This window comes from Pseudorca crassidens, chromosome 7 (assembly GCF_039906515.1).
Source record: "Pseudorca crassidens isolate mPseCra1 chromosome 7, mPseCra1.hap1, whole genome shotgun sequence".
In the NCBI taxonomy this organism is placed as follows: Eukaryota; Metazoa; Chordata; class Mammalia; order Artiodactyla; family Delphinidae; genus Pseudorca; species Pseudorca crassidens.
Genome location: NC_090302.1, coordinates 100001990 through 100016524, shown reverse-complemented (window position 1 = coordinate 100016524; position 14535 = coordinate 100001990). Strand labels below are relative to the sequence as shown.

Here is a 14535-nt window from a genome sequence, read left to right as displayed (position 1 = left end):
CAGGCTCCGGACGTGCAGGCTCAGCGGCCATGGCTCACGGGCCCAGCAGCTCCGCGGCATGTGGGATCCTCCCAGACCGGGGCACGAACCCGTGTCCCCTGCAATGGCAAGCGGACTCTCAACGACTGCGCCACCAGGGAAGCCCTGCTAGTCAGTTTTATGTGTCAGCTTGGCTAGGCTATTGCACCCAGTTATTCAATCACACTGAGGGTGTGGCTGACACCTTCTACTTGGCAGTTGCTACTGAAGGTATTTTGTGGATGCGATTAACATCTACAATCAGTTGCCTTTATGGAAAGATTACCTTCAGTACCATGGGTGGGTCTGATCCAATCAGTTGAAAGGCCTTAAGAGCAGAACTGAAGTTTCCCTGAAGATGTTTTGCGTGTGGTCTGCAGCTTCAGCTCCTGCCAGAGAGCTTCCAGCCTGCTCTTCCTGACAACCTGTCCTACCGATCTCAGACTTGCCTAGCCACCTCTTATGATTGCATTAGCCAATTCCTTGTGCTACATCCCTGACTGATAACACCTGTTGATGGATATTTTGGGTAGTTTCCAGTTGTGGACTATTATGAATAAAAATGCTATGAACATTTGAGAGCAAGTCTTTGCATGGATATATGTTTTAGTTTTTCTAGGATAAATACCTAGGAGTGGAATTGCTGGATCATTTGGTGTGCATTAAACTTTATGTGAAACTGTAAAACTATTTAAAAAAATCCTGTACCAGTTTGCATTACTACCAGAAATGTATGAAAATTCCAGTTGCTTTACATCTTTGTCAGCACTTGGCATTGTCAGTCTTCTTAATTTTAGCCATTCTAGTGGATGTATATATAGTGACATGTGGTTTTTATTTATCTTTTTTTGATGACAAATGATGTTGAGTATTTTTTCAAATGTTTATTGGTCATTTGTGTATCTTCTTTTGCAAAAATACCTGTTCAAATATTTTGTTCATTTTAAAATTGAGTTATTCTTATTGAATTGTGGTTCTTTATATATATTTGGATGCCTGTTCTGTGTCAAGTATACGTATTCCAAAGATTTTTCACCCCCATCTATGGCTTGTCTTTTCATTTAAAAAAATGGTATCATTTGGAGAGCAGAAATTTAAAAATTTGATGAAGTCAAATATTTCTTTCTTTTATGCCTTATGCTTTTGGTATTTTAAGAAATCTTTGCTTAACCCATTAAAAATTTTCCTGTTTCCTTCTAGAAGCCTTGTAGTTTGAGCTTTCACTTTTAAAACTGTGATCCATTTGAAGTTAATTTTTGTGCATAGTGTTTGGTAAGGGTCAAGGTTCCTTTTTTTCCTCCTAAGTGGTTATCTAATTCCTCTAGCACCATTTTTGGAAAAGACTCTTTCTCTATTGAACTACCTTGGCATTTTTGTCAAAAATCAATTAACCATATATGTTGGTCTATTTCTGGATTTTATTGTTACATTGGTCTGTCTACCCTAGTGCTGATACCACACTGTCTTGACTACTGTAGCATTATAGTAAATCTTGAAATCAGGTAGTTGAGTCCTTCAACTCTGTTCTTCTATTTCAAAACTGTTTTGGCTCTTCCAGAGTCTTTGCATTTTCTTATAAATTTTAGAATCAGCTTGCCAGTTTCTAAAAAAAAAAAAAAAAAAAAGCCTTCTGGGATTTTATTGGGATCCTGTTGCATGCATAGTTCAATTTTGGGAGAATTGTCATCCCGATTTTGAGACATCCAATGCATGAACACGTTGTAATTGCTTCATTTATTTAGATCTTTAATTTTCTCAGCGATGTTTTACAGATTTTAGTGTTCAGATCCAGCACACCTCTTATTAAATTTATTCCTATGTATTTCATGTTTTCAGATGCTATACCAAATAGTATATACTTCAAAATTTCATGTCCTAATAATTTGTTTTTAGTATATAGAAATACAGTTGGCTTTCATATACTGACCTTGTATTCTGATTTTGCTAAATTCATTTATTAGTTCCAGTAGCTTTTTTGTACCCCAAATCACAACATCTGTCAATAAAGACAGTTTTACTTCTTCCTTTTTGATCTGTGTGTCTTTTATTTGTATATTTATTGATTTTTGTGCCTATTTGCTCTAGTTAGGACCTCAGGTACAATGTTGAATAGAAGTGGTAACAGTGGGCATCCTTTCCTTGTTTTCCATCTTAGGGGAAACATTCAGTCTTTCGCCTTTAAGTATGTTGTTGGTGGTAGGTTTTTCATGGATGTCTTCTTAAGAATGTTTCTTTCTAATCCTAGTTTGCTGAGAATTTTTTTTTATTATGAATGAGTATTGAATTTTGCCATATGCTTTTTATCTATCGAGAGGACCAACTTTTTTGCCTTTGTTTATATGAATTAGTTACTGATTTTTTGAATGTTTTAAACCAACCTGGCATTTCTAGGACCAATCCCACTTGGTCACGATGTATTATGCTTTTTTATATATTCCTGGATTTGATTTGTTTATATTTTGTTAAGTATTTTTGCATTCATGTTCATGAGGATATCAGCCTGAAGTTTTCTTTTTTCTTCTATAATGTCTTTGGTTTTGGTATGAGGGAGTGCTTGTTTCATAAAATGATTGGGAGTGTTCCCTCTTCTATTTTCTGATTTTTTGTTGAATTCCAGGTGCTCTGCTTGCAAAAGCAGAAGCATACTACAATTGAATCATACTACAATCCACTTTCCTGTACTCTCCCAAAGTCCTGTTGATTCCACCCCTTGACCCCAGTATTTCCCAGCTCTCTCTCTACAGCCCTCGTCTTGGTTCAAATCTTTATTACTCACTAGTTGGTGAGTTACAGATTGGTCACTAGGCTGCTTTCAAACTTAATGGCTTTTAGGATCAAATCCCAACCTCTTGTGCCCCAGCCTTCATCCAGACACGTAGAGGACTGCACTCTCCCTCCAGTCATACTGTTTTTGCAGCTCCTAAAAAGGTACAAGATGTTTCATGCCTCAGGGTTTTTGCGCTGCTTGAGTGTTCTTCCCTGTCTTCTTCCGATTAGCTCGTTCCTGCGTTAACGCTCCTCTTGGTGGCTCCTCAGTTATCCCAGAGCAAACAGAGCGCGCAATGATCAACCTTTTCAGCTTGTTTGCCCACTCCACTGAGTTCTTCCCATCCAGGGATCAAGTCCTTGAACAGTGCCTCTGTGACTATCACCGTGGATACCCCCACCGGGCACACGGCCCAACTCTGGCCTTGCCCAAGAAGAACGCCCCGGCAACCAAAGAGGACACCAGCCTTAAGGAGTCATGACTGCGCCTGCGCACAGCGGCGGAAGTGGGGTGAGCGTCGACGCGGAGAGGACGCGCCTGGGGAGAGTGCGCAGGCGCGGCGGGGACGGAAGGAACGCCCCGAAACGCCTCCGGGGCGCGGAGGCTTGTTCGGAAGTTGTGCCGGGTTGGGGGTGAGTTCTTTCTCTTTCCTTCGCAGCGCGTGCGGCTGGTGTCAGAGGCTTCTGCTCTTTTCCGTTTGGTAGAGGCCTGTGGTAACGATGTGAATTTAACCCGCTCAACGCAGGCAGCCCAGGGCTCGCTCTGCAGGGGCTTCACCCAAATGAAGGTGCGGTTACTCTCCAACTCCCACTTCCCATCTTCTGCAGACTTTCCCACGCCCCAGATACACATCCTTTCACTCATTATGATCTTTTCCGTGTGGCCCCGGCTCCTGAGGAGCACGTTTTGGTTGCTGGGACGAGGAGGGAGTGGGGTTAGCAATAACTCAGATAAACCCGTGAGACTTAGGGACAGTAGGGGGAGACTTCACAGAGGAAGTGGGACTCTACTTTGGGTTTGTAAAGGTGAGCAAAGGGCAAGAAAGTTTAGACCGAGAGGAGAGGGCCCTGCAGACGGGGTTAAAGGCACGAGGTAGGATGTGGAGGAAGATATGGCAGCGGCCGCGGCCTAGTTGGGTGGAAGCGTTCTCCTGCACCCAGCTCCTCGGCTGGTAGTTTATGACTTGTTTGCTTTGTGACATGTCCCAGACCGCAAGGTGTTAAAGGGTCGGGAACTGGTTTCCTGGTAAATAGAAATGATAATGGCCTGTTACATACTTAAACTGAAAAGTGATTTCATTGCCACTAATTTTCCAGGTGAACTAATTCAGCCTTGGGGAGGCCTTACTCTCACTGCAGTGTCATCAGTCTTTAAGAGCTGAGGAGGTACGGTGTGGGTTCTGGCTTCGAAGGTACTGCTCTTACCTTTGCCCACCCTTTCACTACTATCAGACGCGGGAAGAGTGGCCCCTCCGAGCTTTACATAAGGCCAAATCCATTGTCCAGTTAAATCAGTTTTTATCCTGGGTTTGGTTGTCCTCCAGACCTTGAATCCAGATATGCATGGACTTGATTAATTCGTTATCCAGTAGGGGTTAGGAGATTCCCCACTTGTCACTCTTCATTCTTTTGTAACCCAGTAATGGGATGGTTTGGGCCATACAGGTGATGCTGTTATGCTTAACATTTATTATGAGTTGTCTGTCTTCATGATTGTCAAGCAGAATTTAAAGTATAACTGTGTACGGTGCTTGTATAAGTATTGTTCACTACACTGTTTTGGAATCAGTTTGTACTGTTGGGGATCTTACACACAAGAGTGGCAATGAATTTGCCTTTTGCAAATGATGTTCTTTGCTTTTCTGTTTAGTTTCCTTTTCTGTTGCTGACCCTCAAAAAGATATTTGGCTTATAGTGGATGCAGATGAATGAACAGACGGCAGCAGTCAGGCAGTCCTGAGAACCACAAGGGTTTTCTGAGGAAGGAGGCATAATATTGCAAGCTTGATTTCATCCTCCATTCTGATCATTTGATGTCCCACTGTCTGGCAGCTGATTTGTTTAGTGACCCATTGACCTGAAATACACAAAAGTGGCTGACCAGTGAATTCCAGGGTATCTAAGAAACCCAAAGTAGATGTGATGGACCCAGGAGACATGCTACGGAGGCAAGAATCCTCTTAGACGTTATTTACCACCTAATCGGTTGTTGTATTAATTATGGCTGGTGAGTACATTTTTATCCTTTCAAGTTTACTTTAAAAATATTTAAAGAACTAGGACTTTAAAATAGTTACAGTCATTTACATTTTCCCAGGCCCTGTTAATCAGTTACGGCTTTTGCAGTTTCCCTGTAATTATCTTTGCTTTCCTTTTCTGCTTTGGCACTTGGGTAGCTGCACATGGCAACTTAACGTTTGTAGATCTAGCTGAAAATCTTGGGTGGCGGGAGGGTTGGCTGGTGGTAGATAGGATATAGAGAGGTGTTTGGGCTCTCTGGAGTTAATTCATCTTACCCCATGACCATGGATATTTTGAAAAGTGGTCTGTTTTTCAACTTGGTTGAAACTTCATAAGGTATTAGAATATTTTTCCACTTGGGGGGAAGAAAACAAGTTCTGAAGAATAAGTTTGTGTTTGCAGAATACAAAACTATTATTTCTTAGTAGGTTGTCATTTGTCATTAGAAAAATGATACTTGGCTGAAAGTCCTTGCTTCTTAAAATCTAAAAACCTAAAATTTCATCCTTCATCCTTTGTCTGATTTATACTTTCGTGGGAATAAATAACCCTATTCGTTGGCAGAGCCAGCAAACCAATATATACATACATACATAACACAGTTTAATAATCCTCAGTCAAGACTTTAGGTGTTTTGTCAGTGTACAGTTTGTGTCAGGAAACACTGTCAAAAGACACTTGACTTGATGCCCAGGATAGCCTAGACGGTAATAAACTCATGCTTCAACTGAATAAGACCTCCACAAGATGTCTTGAGGAAACCAAGGTTTAAAGATAACTGGCCTGCACATTTACTAGGTTGAGTCACGTGAAATTGCTGATAACTGATCAGAAAGAAAGGCTGTTTTCTGGGTCACCCTCTTATAACTGTCAATTAAGAAAGGAGCAGCTTCACTGTTTAAAAAGTTTGATGTGGTTGGGGAAGATTTTCCCCATGGCAGTTAGTCATGACTGGACTGTGCTTAGGGCTGCACTGAGGAGACACCAGCTCTGGTGAGTTTCTTCTGAAATTGTTTTTGTGGAAGGAAAGGGAGGGGTATGGGGTTTTGCTGGTCAATCAGCAGCTCAGGATAGTTGGGGGAGACGGTTTCTTCTTCAAGTACCTGTGAGAAAGTTATTTTTTTGTCTTATTTACTGCAGAATTAGAATTCCAGGTCACTGGAACATGTGACTGGTGTGTTCTACATATTAATGCAGCCTGACCATTTTCTATTCGGTTTAGAGACAGACTTGGCTAAGATGAATCAATTCTATTTGCCTTCCAGCTATTAGAATACATTTTTTTTGGGGGGGGGCCTGTGAAATAACTTTGGGCCAGAGACCGAAACAGCAGACAAAGGTAGCAGTATGTCTAGTGGACAAGAGTGGCTCTCTAGAGTCTGTGATTTTTGAATACAACTCTGCATTAAGGTACAGGTAGGTATCGCAGAACCTTAATACTTTTCAATGTTCCTGGCAACTAAATTCTTTAACACCTAGGCACTACATAGCATGGGGGATGAGGAACAGTCCCTGTTCCTGGTAGTGTTCTTCATTTGACAGTTCTGGCTCATGAGGTCTGCCAAGTATTTTGGGGGATAAGACTTATCCTTGAACTTGTCGGGGTCTAATGAGTGAAACCCAGCCCACGTTAAGGAGCATATGTCAGAACATTAACTAAACTGGGATTTCTGCAATTATTCTTTCTTGGTTACCACCTGGAAGCTCGTAAGTGGCTTCACTTTTATAACTGTGGACCCAGCACATTTTTTTATATACAGATATATATCAACTAAATGAATCCTATTTTTAAATGACATTGAGTCAGACTTAGTCCAATGAGAAGCTAATTTCACAAGGTTGAGGGATGCCTGTCACCCACTGGCTTTTAGGAATGCATGTTCCAAACATCTTCATGAGTTCAGAGTGAGACATGTCCCTGCAGACACACTAGACTTGATTGCTGAAACCAGGTCAGTAGAAACCATTGAAGTTTATTGGCGGTCACAATGCTTACACTGTATGCAGCAAACACCCTTACAAGTCTATCCGCAACCTGATCACGCAAGAAAGGATTCACCACACAGTCGCCAGAGGAGAAGGAAAAAAAAATTAACAGGCTTGTTTCTGGGGGTAGAGGAGAGAAATAAAAAAAAAACCTAATTGATGAGTGTCCCATGGGCAAGAGCTGAACTAGAGATGCGTACAACTAGCAGCAACAATTGTGGAAAAAGTACAAGGCAAATAGCTTTCTCCATTAATTTTCCTCCGTAGGTTAATTTTTTTTAATATTCAAAACATTTATTATGGTTTTCATTTTATAAAAATGTATATTTTTAAAGGGGTGGGAGAATGTTAAATACTTCATGCTAGGTAGACCTTGTTATTAAGAACCCCTCCGCTGTAGTAACTTCCCCCAGTTCATACATTCACGAGTGCAGGGTACATATATAAATATCCACACGCACACATCCACACACACTGCCTCGAGGGCTGGGGAAGACTAAACGTTATTGGCCACACACGACTGGGCCTCTGGTGGACTCATCCAGATTGCTCAACAGGAGAGCAACTGGCTTAATTCCTTCTCTCTGGTCTCCACTTGTACAGAGACCGAGAACCCTAAATCATAGAGTTACATCTGGCTTTTAAAAGCAAGAGGCATATGTCTGAGGATGGGGATAAGCAAAGTGGGAAAGAGGATGAAGCTAAGAACACCAAACACTTTTAGCTGGAGTTGTCTGTCACCGCAAGAGGCCAAGGGACCTAGGGCAGCATCTAGGTTGAAGGGGGAGGGATGGTGCTCCGCATGGCTTAGAGTTCCTAATAACAAGGGTGATACAGTAACAGGAAGTGATAATTTGGGGGGCAAGGAAAGGGTAATAAGAAAAAATATACATTTGGAATTTTTACTTTTTTTTTCTTTTTTTTCTTTTTGCCTCTCTACACTGTGTCACTAAATATATCTCTGCACGTTCACACATCCTCGTCCAGTAAAGCTTCAGGCCACCAGAATACACATTTTTTCCTCACTCGCATACATAACCCCTCACATCAGCATTGGTGCACTAGACTCTGTAAAAATTTTTCAGTCACACTTTGTTTTTAAACTTGAGTCAATATAAACCTTGTTCAAAATGTTATGAAAAAATGTACATGTTTATACAAGGCAGGTTGTGACAGGACACTGGGGTTCTTTCCCCGTGGGCGGCCCCAGGAGGAGGGGGCTGGAGTCTCACACATTTGTGTCTCTATCTCCTCCCACCACCCTTCCCACCCAATCCCCCAGGAACCAGCAGCGCCCTGCCCCCCCTAGTGAGTGCACTCACACCCCTATTCCCTGGGGAAGAAGCTAGTTGACCTTTGCCATTTTCCCCACACCCCTGGAGGAGGGGGCCGGGATCAGCCAGGCCCTCTCCACTGTAATTGTTCGCCCCTCTGGGCCAGACCAAAGGGACGCTGCTCTGTACAGGTAGAGTCCAAGGAGGTGTCAGCTCATCATATCATTGCTATTCACGCCGTAAGTGGAATTCTTCATCGAGTCGTTGACTTCTCGACGGAATGCTGACAGATTCTGGGTGAACCTACAGAGAGGATGCATGGAGGTTGGGGGAGCAGGGTGGAAGGGAAAGATCTTTGCCTAAAATGTTTCTAGCAGACAAGTGGCTACTGAGAGGCAGAACGTATGAATCGGTTGTTTCTAAGGTCAGTTAATCTCAGTCTTAAGACTTTAAGGGAAAGTTTGGGCTAGTTTTGCTCCCCTTTCTACCTGACAACTTCACGGCAGGCCTCGAGATCTGGTCAAATCTGGGGCTCTGAGGATCACCTTGGGTTCATGGCAGCACAAAAGGAATCTCACTGACAGAGACGGGAAGTAACCCTCATGAAGTGAGAGCTGGGAGAGGATGAAGCTGTCTCATTTCTTAATGCCAAGAGACCTGTGCTGTCCAGTATGGCAGCCATTAGCCACACGTGGCTGTAGACCACCTGAACTGTGCTCAGGGCAACTGAGGAACTGAATCCAATTAAAAGAAATTTAAAATTCAGTTCCCCAATCGCACCTTAATTAAAATGCCATATTTTAAATTAATTAAAATTAAAGAAAATTTAAAAATCAGTTTAGAAAAACCTGACGTTCAGTTCAGTTATTGGACAACTTCTAAGAATGTCTGGAACAACTTGAGTATGGGAATCTAATTGCAACTGTAAGTTTTATGAAATCTAAATACAAATCAAGTATTTCCGATGAAAATGTAGCATATGGGGCTTCCCTGGTGGTGCAGTGGTTGAGAGTCCGCCTGCCGATGGAAGGGACGCGGGTTCGTGCCCCGGTCCGGGAAGATCCCACATGCCGCGGAGCGGCTAGGCCCATGAGCCATGGCCGCTGAGCCTGCGCGTCCAGAGCCTGTGCTCCGCAATGGGAGAGGCCACAACAGTGAGAGGCCCGCGTACCGCAAAAAAAAAAAAAAAAAAGGTAGCATATGAATTGAGATGCCCTGTTAAGTGTAAAATACACAGGATCTTGAAGACTTAGTACAACAAAAAGAATCTTAAAATTCTCAATTTAAAAATATTGATTACACATGGACACATTATTTTGGATACATGGGTTAAATAAAATATATTAAAATGAATGTTGTCTGTTTCTTTTTACCCTTTTTAGTTGTGGCAACTAGAAAATTTAAAATTACTTTGTGGCTTGCTTTTCTATTGGGCAGCACTGCTTTAGACGGCCTCTAAAAGACTTTTAAGGAGTCTCCCTCATTTCAATGATTTGAAAAGTAACACTTGCCTAGGGTTTCTTGCCAGAGCCTTCTACACTCACCTGTCTCTGTTTTTCGTTAGAAGATTTCGCTCAATGCCTTCCATCAGGTTTTCGAAACACAGATGCATAGCCTGCTGCTTCTCTGGTGGCTGGCTGTTCACGATACTGTTCCTTAGGTCAGAAAAATACTGTAGGGCAAAGTGGGGGGGGGGCAGTAAGGAGAGAAGATGGGGAAAGGCTGACTAGCCCTCCATCATCTGCAGAGTGGAAGGAGTGTTCTCCTCCAAGAAATGGAATATCTATTAAAATTGGATACTTGGTTTTTCTTAAAGTTCAAGCAAGCACCTGTAGGATAATATATCTTTATCTTACTTAAAAATCTAGAATTTTAAATTTGTAAATGCTGTGAGGGTCATCTGATCCAGATTCTTCTTTTATAGGAACCTCTAGACTTATTTATGTCTGTTTATGGCAGAGCTGGAACTAGAACTTAGGCCTTAGGTGCTCTGATCTCTAGGTATCTTCTCTCCTGGTCACACTTCCTCATCCTTTCCCTTTTGTCTGAACTGCCACAGGTGCTGACTTCTAACCGTTAAGTGATTATATGCCTTTCAGAGCATGAATAGGACATGCTCAGAGAATGGGCCACTTTCCCTCTTTCACCACCGTAGGGTGTTGCTGTAAGTGTTTCTCAGTGCCCTGGACACCAGGGAGCTGTTCTCTTACCTTTTCATTAAGTAGTATCAAGCCGAGTAGGGGTCGGGACATAGACCACTGGTTCCTACAGTCTTCGAAGATGATGATGTTCAGCACCGTTGACAGCATCTGGAAATGGAGAATCTGAGGCAGTGACCTAGTGTGTGGCTACTCAAGATAGAATTACAGATTCCAAACAGAGGTGTTTATTAGGTTGAAGGTCTTTTCTATCTAGAGTAAACCAGACGAATATTTCATGAAGCTTCATTTAAATCTTCTATTACAAGGTAAGTTTTGTTTCTAAGATATATCCTTTCTTGTTCTTTAAATTGGTTTGAAAATTCAATTAAAAATGGGCCTTTCCAGTTAACCTAGAGTTTTGTGGGTAATGGGATGGGTCAAGTAAATGATTATAATAGGCAAAATCACCTTGCACTATAGCTCCCAGGATCTTTTCTCAGAAGAGAGAGCTTTATAACATTTTGGGGATGTTCACTACTCCTTTAGAGAACAACGTAGACAAAGATGAGATTGGTTAAAATATTGGCTAAAAGTCTACTTCTGTTGATTCTTTTTCCTTATGTATTTTTATCTGGTATATTCCTGCAAATCTTATTTTTGAAAAGATGTTGCATACAAATAAAATTATGGTAAGCATATGGTTTGATCTCCACATGGTCAGTTATCTCTTTTTGTCCTGCACTTTTTTTTTTTGCAGTACGCGGGCCTCTCACTGTTGTGGCCTCTCCCGTTGCGGAGCACAGGCTCCGGACGCGCAGGCTCAGCGGCCATGGCTCACGGGCCCAGCCGCTCTGCGGCATGTGGGATCTTCCCGGACCGGGGCACGAACCCGTGTCCCCTGCATCAGCAGGCGGACTCTCAAACACTGCGCCACCAGGGAAGCCCCTCTTTTTTTTTTTTTTTAAATTGAAAGCAAAGGTGGTACAATCTATTTTTGGCTGCGCCATGAGGACTGCGGGGATCTTAGTTCCCCAACCAGGGAACGAGCCCACACCCTTGGCAGTTAAAGCTTGGACTCCTAACCACTGGACCGCCAGGAAATTCCCTGTCCTGCACTCTTGTTTCTGTTTTGCAAGTGGCAGTACAAGTTTTACAGCTGGATACTGCTAACTCATGCTCCATTTACAGCAATGGATGAGCAAAGTCACTGTCACGGAAGGAGGATAGTGCTCATGGGACAGGCCCAAGGCATGGGGGTTATTGTGACACTCGGAGAACAATTCAGAATTTGATTTTTTCAGATTTTCTATATCCATATCCAGTGATTACTCAGGTAACTGAAAATCCACTGCAATTTTAAGGTGTAAAATTCACCTTGGCAGCATTAACCAGGTGAGATGTTAGTCAGACTCTTCATCTTGCCTGGCCTCTCCTCTCTCACAGAGAGCTTCTCCCACCGTGGGACACCCACACTGCCTCCTAGCCCTCATACTCCTTACCTGCTGGATCATCTCTGGATGCTGCTGCATGATATGCAGAAAGCGGTCACTCTCCTGGTTCAGGGGCGTTGTCCTCTTCTTGGTGCTACGTGAAAGCTGCTTGAAGAGGTATGTCACAATGTGGTCCAGGCAGGAGCAGCAGCCTGTGCATACCATGGTGTCTGGAAGAAAGGGGGGAGGGGTGGAATAGAGCAGGGATACTAAGCTGGTCATGGTGACTCGGGTGAACATAAGTTGCCCTTAGCTGAGATCCCACAGAGGTCCCCAGTCAGACTGGGAACTGTGGTCAGTGCAGCCAAGACCACGGCTTGGGATGCTGCCTGTTAACCTCTCACCCTCATCATACAGCAAGGTCCAATTCTAAGTTTGAAAATGAGCCTGTCATAATAGAGAACAGTATAAACAATATTGAAATTATTGACTCAATATGATGTGGATTTATGTCTTATGCTTCATAAAAAATATCAAATAGCTTACAATATAGCAAGTATTTTTATTGTGCCAAACATTGTGCCAAGGACTTTACAGGTTATCATCTCTATTTCATCCTCTTGAGAACTCCAGGAGGTAGGTGTTCCATTTTACCAATGAGTAAACTGAAGTTTGGAGAGGTTATGTGACTTGCCTCCAGGTCACACTGCTAGTCACTGGAAGAACTGTGATTAGAATCCAAGTCTGAAGTGTGAGCCTATATTCTGAGTTACCTGGGTGACTGTCACTAAACTAATACAGCCTATCAACACCTACAGTTCGTTAGAGTGGGGCGCTGTAATATTTGTTTATCTATAGCATCTCCGGGGGAGTGTGTGGTGGGAAGCTGCAGACTTGTCTATTCATTTTATTAAGGGGACACTGCAGCACAGCCTGCAGACAGAGCTGACTAGGTGAGGCACAGGCCACAGGCCTAAAAGAGTAAAGCATGCTGCTTCCGTTCATGCAGAGGTCCCCCTATTTTCAAGAAGCTAAAAAACAGCCTTCCAAAACAGGGTCTGATACCCCGGCTGGACTGTTCTAGATACGGCTACGCCCCCTGCTGGAGGTAAGTGCGTATCAAAGAAGTGGCCCAGAGCAGAGGTGTGGCTAACTCACCACAGCAGACAATCCAAAGTCATTCTCTGTGCATTGGCAATATTTTGTGATTATTTTGCAGTTGACTTAATCTTCCTATTTATGTTTTGCTCAGCCTAAGATAAAAATGTACTGTATTCTCTGAACACATACACACTGACTAAGACTGCTGGAATGCAGCGTGGTAACAAAATGGTTGACAAGAACCAGGTAGAACAGGATGAAAAAACTTATGGAGCTAGCTGTGTAAAACCTTCCACTGCCCTAAGGATAGAACCCAAACATACTGATATGGCTGAAGGGCAGCCTTTGTGATCTCCAGATTTGCCCCTGCTTCTCTCTCTCCCTCCGGCTTCACTTCATTCCCCCTCTTCTCTTCTGCACGAGTGTGCCAGCCATCTGGATTTCCTGGGGTTTTTTTTGCCAACAGGTGCTAGTACTTGCGGTTCCTGCTGCTAGGAAGCTTCTTCCTCCACTAATCTGATAAGGCCGGTTCACCTGTTAGGTTTATGCTTTGATGCCAACTCTTTCAGCCAGCCTTGCAGGACCCTACCTCCTCAAAGCCAGGAGTTTAGGTATTCTTCCCGAGCCCTCCCACAGCACTCCGTACTTACCCTACTGCTGTGTGTACACAGGTAAGGGTGGTAAACAGGCAGTTGTCTGTTTACATGTCTATTTCATCTACCAGATAAAAAACTCCTAAAGGACAGGACTGATTACTGTACCCTTAGTGCCAAGCACAGTGCCTGGTCCACAGGAGGGCATCACTAAGTATTTGCTGCCTGAGAACGTACCCATGAATTATACACTCTGTTGTTAGGATGCGCTCCCCAAAGCAGTAATCCTTTTGGATGCTGGGGCAAGACTCTCCTTCTGTTTAGCTAAGTGGTAAAAACCAACCAACCAGCTCACCCGCCCGCCCACCCAGGTGCTTACCAAGTGCAGTAAGTCCTTCAGAAATGGAAGAGAGAATATACATGATGACATGAGGTTCCAGGCTTGCAATAAAGTTCATGTGGTCCTGGGTCAGGACTTCCAGTAGTGAATAGTAAGACTGGCTGAGCTTGGGGTAATCCTGTGGGAGAAGGAGGACGAAAATCGGCTTAGCTGCTGTGTACCTCAGCATGTGTGGAGCAAGATCTTCAATAAAATAGCTTAGCTCCCTTCAGACGGGAAGACAGAAGACCTAGGTGGAGCCAGCTTCTAGTTCTTCAGAGAAACATTCAATCATGGTCTCAGCAGAAAAAAAAAAAAAAGACTGACATGACGTAGGGCTCGGATCCTGTCAACGACGCTTAGGGCTTACCAGGAGGTCGCTGTGGGGAATAGAGAGAAGCAGCTTGATGAAGGTCTGTAGAGCATTGTCCAGGGCATCATCCCCATAGAGACGGAAGACTCCAAAATTGACGTAACTCCCACTGAGAGCAGCCTTCAGCATGGAGAAGCAGATGGAGATGCCCTTGAGCTTCAGTGCATAGACCTGATCCTTCGGGACCTCTCCTAGTGTCAGGATGCGATTGCCTGAGTAGACAAGATATATAT

General features: G+C 43.3%; 1 protein-coding gene and 1 long non-coding RNA gene across 3 annotated transcripts in view; one reads left to right on the top strand and one right to left on the bottom strand.

Moving 5' to 3' along the window:
* The first annotated feature begins 3351 nt into the window (after window positions 1–3351).
* On the top strand, window positions 3352–7358 carry LOC137228106 (uncharacterized). The gene is made up of 2 exons (XR_010945150.1): window positions 3352–3572; window positions 4102–7358. It is a non-coding gene; the product is annotated as an uncharacterized lncRNA (long non-coding RNA).
* The window catches only part of XPO7 (exportin 7), an 86119-nt gene continuing 78562 nt past the window's right edge, over window positions 6979–14535 (bottom strand). For both annotated transcript variants that reach the window (XM_067745072.1, XM_067745073.1), the window contains exons 23-28: window positions 14300–14514; window positions 13930–14068; window positions 11926–12086; window positions 10496–10594; window positions 9830–9957; window positions 6979–8588 (exon numbers count right to left, since the gene is read on the bottom strand). In XM_067745072.1, coding sequence (XP_067601173.1) covers window positions 8495–8588; window positions 9830–9957; window positions 10496–10594; window positions 11926–12086; window positions 13930–14068; window positions 14300–14514 — 836 coding nt within the window. In that variant the 3' untranslated portion in view covers window positions 6979–8494. The remainder of the gene's footprint in view (window positions 8589–9829; window positions 9958–10495; window positions 10595–11925; window positions 12087–13929; window positions 14069–14299; window positions 14515–14535) is intronic.